Source organism: Equus asinus, chromosome 25 (assembly GCF_041296235.1).
Source record: "Equus asinus isolate D_3611 breed Donkey chromosome 25, EquAss-T2T_v2, whole genome shotgun sequence".
Classification (NCBI taxonomy): domain Eukaryota; kingdom Metazoa; phylum Chordata; class Mammalia; order Perissodactyla; family Equidae; genus Equus; species Equus asinus.
In genome coordinates, this window is record NC_091814.1 from 12,495,227 (window position 1) to 12,507,022 (window position 11,796).

The window sequence follows — 11,796 nt, forward strand, 5'->3', positions numbered from 1 at the left end:
CTACTTTTTCTCACTATAAATGATTTGCATATCCTAATTCAGAAAGATTGATCTATTATGCCCCTTTCCCGCCTAATCACAATCATAAATATCATGAAATACACTTCCCTTAGAAAATGAAAAGGTTTCTTACCTTTTTTCTCTAGGCTAGGGATTGAAATTCAAGTTTTACCTTGGTTAACTCTCTTGCTAATCATAAAATTGTGTTCTCTATGCATACTTGCTGTTGCTGAAAAAAAAGGCACATTTAAGAATAATTTCGGGCCAGCCCCATGGCCAAGTGGTTAAGTTCGTGTGCTTCGCTTCAGAGGCCCAGGGTTTTGCTGGTTCGGATCCTGGGAGTGGATCTAGCATTGCTCATCAGGCCATGCTGAGGTGGTGCCCCACATAGCAGAACCAGAAGGACCCACAGCTAGAATATACAACTATGTACAGGGGGGCTTTGGGGGGGAGAAGAAGAAGAAGAAGGAAAAAAAAAAAGAAAGATTGGCAACAGATGTTAGCTCAGGGCCAATCTTTAAAAAAAAAAAAAGAAGAATTTCTATTACCCAATTCCTTGATATTAATGTGAAAAAAATTATGAAAATCAGAATTCGAACAGTTAAAAAGACATCACAGGAAAAGTCCCCTACAAAGACGCTTAGATAAGCAAAGTCATTCTTATTCAATTTTCATAGTGCAGCAGGGAGACAAGTGAAGAAGCCTAAGAAAACAAGGATATGTTCCCTTACTGGAGCTAATCCTTGCTTGGTACATATACAAGTTAACCACTATGCCTTTCTCCTGCTCACTATTCTACATACTATAATATGGTATGGAGACATGAGTAAGTAGACATGCCAAACTAGGTGAAATATACTTCTCTGGAGAGAAGTTCAAGCAGTTTGAGGCCCAGCCCTAGGACTGAGAATTTTATTAAGAACGCTGGGCCACCTTTGCCCAGGCCTATATCTGTAGTGTGTCTGAACTCTGTTTCACATTCCCTCCTGGCCCAGAGAGTTTTCCTTCTATGCATTTGAAAATGATGATTCCACCAACTAGAAACTAAGACCTACACAAAGCTCAAACATCATTGCCAACAAACAAGAAAATAAAGCTGATGTCTTTAGGCATCTTCTGTTCCCCTGAATGTTAAAACCACCGATATCAAAAGAGTGATATGGATTTTCCCCTCCCTCCTGGTAATTCATAATTATTGCCTTTGATCATGTGAAGCAACAGAGATAATTTGCTCCTATTTCCTTTCACCAGTCGGCATCCTCCGTTTTTTAACACAAGAATTCCTTCTTCTGGGTGCCTGGTGCTGATCCAGTCCCCAGACCAACTGAAATCTCCATCTGTCCATCTCTCTGTCTCTCAAAATACTTAACCAATCCCAAGCCACTACCTCTTGACCATCCTTGGGACAGTGGGTCAGCATCCAAGTTTGGATCCTCAAAGGTAAAATATTAATGACCTGCTCGGGCTCTGTTAGTTCTCAAGCTCTATTTGCTCTCTGTTTCTGGCTTTGGCCAGCTAAAGCAACCCCTTGGATTGGTTGATAGTGATTCTCTCTCGATTTTTGTGCACCCTTTTAGTAGAACCATCTGCAAAATGTCATCTGTCATGTAATGAGTTTTTGGCCAAAGAAAAGAAATCTTGAGGTCTTGGGACTGTCATCTTACGTGTTTGCCACTCCTTGGACTGTGGTTTGAATAAGAAAGTCTTCCTTTTATTCTTGGGGAAACCTTGGTTCCTGAATAGATGACAGGAACAGAAGCTTCATCTTGAAAATACTGAGAGGAAAAACATGAAATACTTGAACAAGCAGAAATGATCAACTCATAACTCATAAACCCAACTCTGACAAGCCCATTTTTTAATTTCTATTTTAAACACTTCCCAAATATTTGCCCATTCTCCTTTTGGTTATAAAGTGTGTCCTTCTCTTTGTTACCTAATAGTGTGCTCTAGATCATCTCTCTTCACTTGGCTTGCTCTTATGTTAAATCCTCAAAATTTGGAAGTATCAACTCAGAAATCAGAAACAGGAAAGAAATATTTAATGAAAGTATTTCATTTTTTCTGAAAGCATTGATAGAGGAAGTATTGCAAACATCATCTGATTAAAAAAAAAGGTATTTGCCAAAAATTATATAGATTTTTTACAGAGCACTAGTAACAGACACTATAAATAAGGTCTTTTGTTTTCTAATTCATCTTTTCCCTGTTGGGACACATAGCAGATGCTTGAAGTCTCTAGAATCAAAGGCCCAAAATTGTTGAATTGCCTTCTTGGATGGTGTTTTTAGAATAAAGAAGGTCTTACTGCTCTAATGCAAGATGCTCAGGGAGGCGACTCTCAAATCACTGGAAATCTCTTAAAGTGCTACTTTTGGGAAGGGAAGTGTGCTCTGGAGGTACAATGGTGCTCATGCAAGTGCCTTCCTAACCATAATAATAACGGGGGAAACGTCGATCAAATATTTACCGTGTTCTAGCTGCTGCGCGAAGTGCATTCAGTACCTTATCTCACTTAATCATCACAACAGACCTAGAAGACAGGTTCTATTATTTTTCTCATTTCACAGAGGAAGAAATTGAGGTTCAGAGGAACAAAGAAATGTCCTCAAGATCATACAGCTTTTAGATGGGGAAGCTGGGACTCAAAGCTAATGCGCATCCTCCCTACAGTGCATTGCATTTTCAGCTAGTATCTTTTAACTTTTATAACTGGTTTGCTGTAAGGGGGTCATGGCCAGAGACCAGGGAGTAGACTGTGACATAATAAGAAATATATGTTTGGTCTCTGCCCCTGGTTCCTGACACAGAGCTCCTAAAACTTGTAACTTCCTGAGTGATAGGAGAGCTAAGAACATCATTGTTCTAATATTTGGTCTTTGACCCCAGTTCCTGAAACAGAGCTCCTAAATCCCTTGGAATTTCCCAGGTAATGGGAGCATCTTCTGTTCTAGACCCTTGGTGGGCTCCTGGGTAGCTTCAGGATAGGGGCTGGTCACCAGAGAGGCCAAGATATGATTAGAAGCTTGGAACTTTTAGCTCCACTCCCCATCCTCCAGGGAGGAGAGAGGGGCTGGAGATTGACTTAATAATCCATCATGCCTACTCAATGAGGCCTCCACAGAAACCCCTAACCTACAGGGTTTAGAGAGCTTCTGGGGTGGCGAACAGATACACGTGCCAGGAGGGTGGACACTTCAACTCCACAGGGACAGAAGCTCCTGCACTTGGGACCCTTCCAAACCTTACCCTATGTACATCTTCATTTGGCTGGTCTTGAGTAGCCTTTACTAAATCCTTTATAATAAATTGGTAAACGTTTAAGTGTTTCCCTGAGTTCTGTAAACCAGGATACAAATTATTGAACCTGAGGAGGGGGTCATGGGAACCCCTGATTTGTAGCCCAGACTGACAGAAGTGTGGGTAACCAAGAGATCCACTGCTCGTGGTCGGTGGCTGAAGTCGGGAAGTGTTGTGGGACCGAGCCCTTAACCTGTGGGGTCTACACTAACTCCAGGTAGTGTCAGAATTGTTTGGTGTGGAAAATCCACATATCCAGCAGCCAGAAGTATTCAGAGTAGTAGAGGAAACAAAAGTTTTCCTTTACCTTCTTACCGCTTCTGAGTTAGCACAGGCATCTTTAAATACCCAGCAGCTCCCACTGCGAAGCTCCTACACTGCCTTGTGCACCATGGCGGCTGCAACTTCACCTAGACCTTCACTCTGCATTGTGCTGTTCTCCATTCAGAGGGCAAAAAATTTCAAACTCAATCATTTTTCGCTAAATCCAACTCTTAGAGCTTTGCATCTCATAAATACAAACTCAATTCCCTCCCTCCCCCATAAATCCATTCATCTCATAAATATTTACTGAGTGCCCACTGTATTCCAGATACAGTTCTAGATGGTGGGGATAGAGCAGTGAACAAAACAAAGTACTTGCCCTAATAGGACTCATTCTGAGAAGGTAGGAGGAGAGTCAGACAATGCATTGGGGAGAGTACAGTCTAAATTATTGCAACAAATCTTTTAAACACAGCAGCTTAAACAAGATAAAGTTTATTTATCTCTCATGTAATAGTCCAGGGCTAGTAGAGCAGTTCTGCCATCCTCATCATATGGCTTCTGTTTCAGGTCTAATGGGGTTGCCACAGGTCCTGCCATTACATCTGGAACCCAGCCAGAGGATAGGGAAAAAGGGCAAGGGCAGCACATATCCATTCCTTTTTAGGGCACAAACTAGAAGTAATATATATCACGTCCATTCATATCTCATTGGCCCAGAACTTTGTCTTCTAGACAAACCCAGATGCAAGAGAAACTGATAAATTAGCCTTTAATTGAGAAGCCATGCACCCAGAAAGCGGGGAGTTAAAGTAAGCAGGAAAGAATAGTTTTCATAGTTAGCAGTTTCTGATTCATTAATAAACAAATAAAATAGTAAATAAACACATTTGTATTCAGATGGTACAATGAAGAAAATTAAGCAAGGTATGGGAATAAGGAGTACCAAGAAGTGGGAGGAGGGAAAAGAGGTGGGTTTGCTATCTTACATAAGCTGGTCAAGGAAGGCCTCAGTCATAGGTTGGCAAGGTAACTTTTGAGCAGAAACCCAAAAGAAATGAGGAAGCCAGTCGTGTAAATATCTGAGGGAAGAGCATTTCCAGAAGAGGAAATGGCAAGTACAAAGGCTCTGAGATAGGAGGGCTTTGGTGTATTCAAGGAAGAGCAGGGAGACAAGTGTAAAGAAATGGAGCAAACGAATGGGAGAATGGGAAGAGATGAGGTGGACATGGGCTGCCATAGAATGTAGGCCTTCACTCTGAAGCCATAGGGGGCTTTCCAGTTGGGCAGGATGGTGTGTGGGTGACATGACCTGACTTATGTTCCAAAAAGTTAATCTAGCTGGTTTGTGGAAAATACAGTGAGAGGGAAGAAGGCAGAAGCAAGGAGACCAGTCCAAAGGCCACTGCAGAAGCAAGGAGACCAGTCTGAAGACCACTGCAAACATCCAGATGTGGTGGTGGCTTGGAGCTGGAGAGACAGCAGTGCAAATGTTTGGGTGTGGTTGGATGCTGGACATATTTTAAGCCAACAGTATTTTCTGATAAATTGTATTTGGGGTGACTGAAAAAAAGGCTTATCCACTCACCCTATTGTAGTCACAATCAAATTTCTCTCAAGCTAGGACTATAGTGAACAAAGCTTCAGTGACTTTTTTTTTTTTTTTTTTTGAGGAAGGTTAGCCCTGAGCTAACTGCTGCCAATCCTCCTCTTTTTGCTGAAGAAGACCGGCCCTGAGCTAACATCCGTGCCCATCTTCCTCTACTTCAGCAGGTTTGAGATACTGTGAACCAAGAAAATGTGACTAAATGCTTTGCAGGAAGGAGGGCGGGACAGCCAGAGCTTTTTAATATAATGGCATAAAATAGGCTATGTGAAAAGAAAATTGTTTAAAAGAGATATATTAAACTGAAAGGAAAATATTACAAACTGGATGAGGGGTGCAGAATTAATGACCTCTAGTCACAGAATAAAAATGGAATGATGGAGGATTTCATTTACCAAAATCAGATGTTTAAAGAATTGACAGAAGAGGGTCAGCTCCTTGGTGTAGTGGTTAAGTTCGCCCGCTCTGCTTTGGCGGCCCGGAGTTTGTGGGTTCAGATTGTGGGCATGGACCTACACACTGCTCATCAAGCCATGCTGTGGTGGCATCTCACATACAAAATAGAGGAAGATTGGCACAGAGGTTAGCTCAGAGCCAATCTTCCTCACAAAAAAAAAAAAAAAGTTGAAAGAAGTCATAACGAAAATTTGGCAAAACTAAAAATTCCCAGAGGATACTTGATATATTGATCACAAACAAAATTCCAGCTGGACCTCAAGGACTTGGGGAGGAGGGCACCTATACATCCAAATCACCTAGTACAGGGCCTGGTACATGTAAGTCCTCCTCACAGAGCTTTCCTGAACCCTCCAGCCCGAAACAACTTACCACTCCCCTTAAGTCATAGAACATTTCCTTCTTACCCCTCTTTCGGGAATAACATTTTGCCTTGAATTGAAATTATCTTTACACTGGTGTAATCCCTTCTCTTAGATTTATTTATATATTTTTATCCCCTATCTCTTTGCTTTTCTCATATTATATGTTTGACACATATTTGATAATACATGAAAAGAAAACATAGCCTGATTTTATTTTTCAAAAGTTTGTTGATGTTGACATTGTGGGATCTGGAAGCTTTCATCAAGTTTTCTATTTTTGCCAAGTCATATAAGTTCAGCTATAGTTACAAAATGTAGAAATAATCTTCAGTGTTATCTAGTAATTCCCCAAAACAGTCTTGTTCCTTCCTTGTTAAAGATTGACAATCTTTGATAACTCCTACTTTATCCCACAAAGAGATCACATACTTATTTCCCATCTGTTTTCCTGTGCTTGAATTATAGCTGTCCAAATTCAAATGTGTTAAGTTTGACTTTTAGATAACTTTTAGGAAATGCTCCCAGTTTAAAAGTGAGATATTTGTCTAAAAACAATGACAGAGGGTTAAACTATCATCTTTGTAGGTTTCTATACATACCACAATCCATTCACCAATCCTTGAAAAGATGGCTTGACCAAGCTCGATGACGTTTGACCTGACCCAGGGCAAGCCCATTTCTGCGTTTGCAATACTCTCTAGATCTGATCCTTAAAGCTCTTTATGTTAATACCACACACCTTGTGTCTTCTGGAATGCACCTCCCTCCTGGTCCTTGTTTGCAACACTGGAAAAGCAGCACCTTAAACAAGGCTGAAAAACTCCACTCTAATCTCATCGTTTTGGCCACAAAGATACATTGGCCAAAGGGAAGCTGTCAAGTGCACTACTTTATCTGCCCCTTTTGGGATTTTTGAATCTCTAACAGTTGCTATCAATAATTATTAAGGGCAATTAAAAGAGCATTCCAGGTTAAAGGAGCAAGAAAAAATTAGGAAAAACTGGAGAAGAAAGCTTATTGGAGTACTTAAACCTACCATCCTCAGATCAATTTTCTAGTGTGCTATGGACTGGGCAATCAGTCAACGAACTTTTATTGAAAAGCCATTTTATATTAGGCACTGGGATAGCCTTTGTGGAAGATCCCATGAAGTATAAAAAAAAAATGAACCCCGCCCTCTAGTAGAAGACAAACACAAGAAAATGTAAAAACAATGAAAAAGAGATTAAGGAACAAGGCTCCACAGTTCAAAAGCCACACAATTAACTGTGAATAGAACAAAGCCTTAACAGTTAAAAGGAGAAGGACTTCCCTGTGAACTAGAATGGGCTCGGAAGGCTTCAGAGTGAGACTGAGCAAGAGGTTAAAGAACTGGCAGGTTGCTAGGCTTTGAGTGGTCTAGAGAACAACTGAGTGCTACAGCGTAAAAGAATGAGATAACAAAGGCACAATGGAAGAGAACTTAAGATGCATTACAAGAAAGTGAATAGAACATTTTAGCTAAGCTGGAGGCCTGGGGAAAACGAGTAACTGAAGAAGGTCAGTTTTGGCCAGATGGTAGAAGGCCTTTAGTTTCAAGATAAGGAGTTGAGGCTTAATACTTTAGTCAGGGGATAATTAATGATAGCTTTTGATTAGGTGAGCCAATCAACAATGCTTTAACAACTTCGAAAGACCATGAGAAACCTGGTCCCTAATCCTCAGAGAGAAGAGAGCCCCTGGACTTCAGGATCCTGGGCAAAGGGGACACCAGATACACTCTCTCATGGCTTGATGGGTAGACACACCACCTGGCCTTCTCACTTACTAATTTTTCTTACCATACAATGTACTGTATAATGCTTTCTTTTCTTTCACTGGAAATTTTAGAATCTCAGTGAGTCATCTTTCCCTGGCCCATGTCTGGCAGTCGCCAGGGAAAGATGACTCACTGAGCATCTTAACTTTCCAGTAAAAGAAAGAAATCATATGTAGTTCATTTTATGCAACTTTTAACTGGATGTAAATTTGAACTCTTACGTTATAAATTAATAAAATTCATTTTAAGCACAAAGTCGCCATGCAAATTCCCCCAAATTTATCAAGAATGGCTTAATTTCAAAACTTCACTGTCAAGTGAATTGGAAACTAAGACTTTCCTTTTGCCCCAAGGGTGTATTTTACTTGATAAAACATCCACCAGCCTTTGTCAGGATTAGTCTTGAACTACACAAGTTTTGAACTAAGAGGTCCTTAGAAATTCACTCTACATGTGTTAACTGTGGCTTTCTGTACATCATGACCCCAAAATCTAAAAAAATACACCTGAGAACACTAAAAACCACCTCCCCAGTGCCCACCTCCAACTTAACCTAACCAGGAAATTTCAGGAGAGTCACTTGGAAATGTGTTTAGCAAGCACCAAGGTGGTTATCATCAGGAAAAAACTGTTACAGAACCAAGGCAAGGTCGTTGCCCTACACCAAGATCACTAACATTGGCTGGGTAGCACCGAGGAAATGTTTGACTGAAATGAGGGTTAAATCCTGAAGGAAGGGAAGTCTTTGGACATAGAGTTTCTCAACCTCAGCACAAGGCTCGACATTATGGACCAAATAATTCTTGGTTGTGGGGGCTGTCCTATATAATATAGGGGGTTAGCAGCACCCCCAGCCTCTACCCACTACATGCCAGCAGCATCCTTCTCCTCACTTGATGACAGTCAAGTGTCTGGATATTGCCGAATGTCCCAAAGTGTGGGAGGCAAATACCTCTACCTGGATGAGTCACTGGACGAGGAAGAAGTTAAGGGAGGACGGCTTGCTCAAGATTTTATAGGTAGGCCAACAGACTAAAGCACATGGCTATGTTGGACAAAGTTTGTAACAGACACCTAAAAGTGCATGCCAAGAATTAAAAAAAAAAAAAAATTAAATACTAAACAGGGGCGAGTGAGGGAACTGCAGGCTTCGAATCTGTATGCTGGGAAAACTCAGCTTGTCTTTATAGACATGAAGGAGCAGAGATAAAGTGGTAAGACAGTCCCCCTCCCCCATAGCAATTTAGCCAGACGGCCTCAAGCCCACTTTCTGTTATCCGTACTTAAGCACCCGCAAGCACAAGCACCCCCTGAGAACCCAGGACTGCATAGGGACCATTTTGATAACTAATTTCTCACCAGCGAAGAGTCGTGCCAACAGGTGACACCACTAGATTATAGGAAACCGCAGGTTTTTAATACCCAGGGTAACCTTTATCACATCCCTAACCTATTCCTAAACCCAAATGCACTCGTGATGATAGGCCAACCCCACCTCACTAAAGATCAACCAGCTTTCCAACAAGTGTTTACAGCTGCTTTCTCAGGTAGCTTAAGTGGCTCTGAAAAGAGCCTTTGGGGTAAAGAGGCCGTCCTACTGCGTTCCTTACACGCCCTTACTTCGAACTGGTGTATTTAGTGACCGCTTTGGTGCCCTCGGACACGGCGTGCTTGGCCAGCTCGCCGGGCAGCAGCAGGCGCACGGCCGTCTGGATCTCCCGGGACGTGATGGTCGAGCGCTTGTTGTAATGCGCCAGGCGGGACGCTTCGCCGGCGATGCGCTCGAAGATGTCGTTGACGAAAGAGTTCATGATGCCCATGGCCTTGGACGAGATGCCGGTGTCTGGGTGCACCTGCTTCAGCACCTTATACACGTAAACCGAATAGCTCTCCTTTCGGCTGCGTTTGCGCTTCTTGCCATCCTTCTTCTGCACTTTCGTAACAGCCTTCTTAGAGCCCTTCTTGGGAGCAGGAGCAGATTTTGCTGGATCAGGCATTTTTGCACGAAGAGATGCCACTAAAAGAGAAACACTCCCCGACTGCAGCAAAAAATGGGCTGGTTACGCGCTACTTATAGAGCCTGTATGCAAATGAAGACTTACACAGTACTGCGTTTTTATTGGTTAATTTCCAACAGTGTCATCATTGAAGGGTGGAGCCCCTGCAAATAAGATTCTACTCCCGCTTCCTGAGTGGTTATTAGAACAAGTGTCTTGTTAGCCAATCAAACTGTTCCATTTCACACTGACCAGTAAATCATGTAAAGTGATAGTTTCACCTGTTTGGGGTCTTTTTTTGTTGTTTAGGTGGCTTTCAACTTTCAGTTGTAGAACTGTATACGGAAGAGTACTGCAGCAGCAAAGACAAGTTAACTTCTCTTATTTTTGCATCGTTTTACTCCTCTCTACTTTGTGGAAGCTTGTTCTGTCTTGGTTTTAGTTTTTTGAAGGATACTTTAGCCCATATTTTTAAAAAATCGCAAGATATTTCCCTCATTCCCATTCCGGTTTACGCTGCCTGTATTATGCAATGAGAAAGATATTGAACTAGAAATTAATTTATACTATTCTTAACTCAGGAAAAAAGCTTCATAATTTTTAAAAAGGAATTTGCCTCCGCTCCCGACCCTCCACCTGATCCTTGGGATCTTATACATCTCGAGACTCAGCAGAATGTCTCCTGCCCCTGTTCTTTTTATGAGTTCAAATCCCGGCTAACAACTTAGGGACCAAGGATTTTATCTACCATCCGGCTTAGTTCTAACTGTAGACTCGAGTTGAAAACTCGGAGTCTGATCCCGAGTTATGACATAATAACGGCCTGATAAAGCGTCAATTTTTGTGTTCAGATTTGTGCTAACGTTTTGTGCTAGCAGCTTGGAACACGTTACAAACGACTGGTAGAACAAGTCCATCCTCTTGCAAGTTTTTTTTTACAGAAGCAGCAAGGTTGGCACTGTGCCGTGTAAATCAAACCAGCACACAGAAAGCAGGCTTGACCAAACCTGTACTTTGCCTCTCCTGTTCCCACTAGCCGTCTGTCAGCCAAAGGTCCTGCACTGATCCGCTAACCTCAACACCCACCACGTGCGAGTTTCCCGACCCCTCTACCCAAACACCGGTGCGTGATACGAGTAGACCCACGCCACCTGATGAACCTAGCACAGCTGCTTTTCATGCAAACATGGGTGGCTCTAAAAAGAGCCTTTAGATCGCCTGCTTAATAAACGCATGCCTTAAGCCCGCTCCCCGCGGATGCGGCGGGCCAACTGGATGTCCTTGGGCATGATGGTCACCCGCTTGGCGTGGATGGCGCACAGGTTGGTGTCTTCGAACAGCCCCACCAGGTAGGCCTCGCTCGCCTCCTGCAGCGCCATCACGGCCGAGCTCTGGAAGCGAAGGTCCGTCTTGAAGTCCTGCGCGATCTCGCGCACCAGCCGCTGGAACGGCAGCTTGCGGATCAGCAGCTCGGTGGACTTCTGGTAGCGCCGGATCTCCCGCAGGGCCACGGTGCCCGGCCGGTAGCGGTGCGGCTTCTTCACGCCGCCCGTGGCCGGCGCGCTCTTGCGGGCCGCCTTGGTGGCCAGCTGCTTCCGCGGGGCCTTGCCGCCGGTCGACTTGCGGGCGGTCTGCTTAGTACGAGCCATGGTCTGTCACCGATGTTTTTGAAGGAGCCTAGGCAGTCTTATTTATAGACATAGCCTTGCCTTGATTGGGCCAGAAAATCTAGGAATTTTCAGAATTGTGATCTCATTGGCTGAGACTCAATGCTATTTACTGGTGGAAGACTGTTATGCTAATCTCTTATTACTTCCCTATTCCCTTACTCCTAAAATCTTATGGATCAGATGTTTTTCTCCTTTTTAGACCTTTCCTTTAAATTGGTATGGATTTTGTAAGAGCAATTTATGAAGTGTTTTGCATGCTTGAGATTTGTATTTTAATAGATTCTGTCCAAATACAAGCGTGCCCTCTCATGAACTAGGTTTCAGCCTGTGTTTATTTAGC

General features: G+C 42.8%; 2 protein-coding genes across 2 annotated transcripts; both read right to left on the reverse strand.

Moving 5' to 3' along the window:
* Positions 1–4,089: 4,089 nt before the first annotated feature.
* Positions 4,090–9,801, reverse strand: LOC106848292 (histone H2B type 2-F). The gene has a single exon (XM_070497646.1). The coding sequence runs from the start codon at positions 9,784–9,786 to the stop codon at positions 9,406–9,408; it is 381 nt and encodes a 126-aa protein (XP_070353747.1). The 5' UTR covers positions 9,787–9,801; the 3' UTR covers positions 4,090–9,405.
* A 1,223-nt stretch (positions 9,802–11,024) lies between these two features.
* On the reverse strand, positions 11,025–11,462 carry LOC139042043 (histone H3). The gene has a single exon (XM_070497645.1). It carries the CDS (start codon positions 11,433–11,435, stop codon positions 11,025–11,027), a length of 411 nt encoding a protein of 136 aa, XP_070353746.1. The 5' UTR covers positions 11,436–11,462.
* Positions 11,463–11,796: the final 334 nt, after the last annotated feature.

Bases quoted from the DNA above. Each gene is read 5' to 3' on its own strand.
- LOC106848292 (XM_070497646.1), bottom strand. From the start codon at position 9,786: ATGCCTGATCCAGCAAAATCTGCTCCTGCTCCCAAGAAGGGCTCTAAG.
- LOC139042043 (XM_070497645.1), bottom strand. From the start codon at position 11,435: ATGGCTCGTACTAAGCAGACCGCCCGCAAGTCGACCGGCGGCAAGGCC.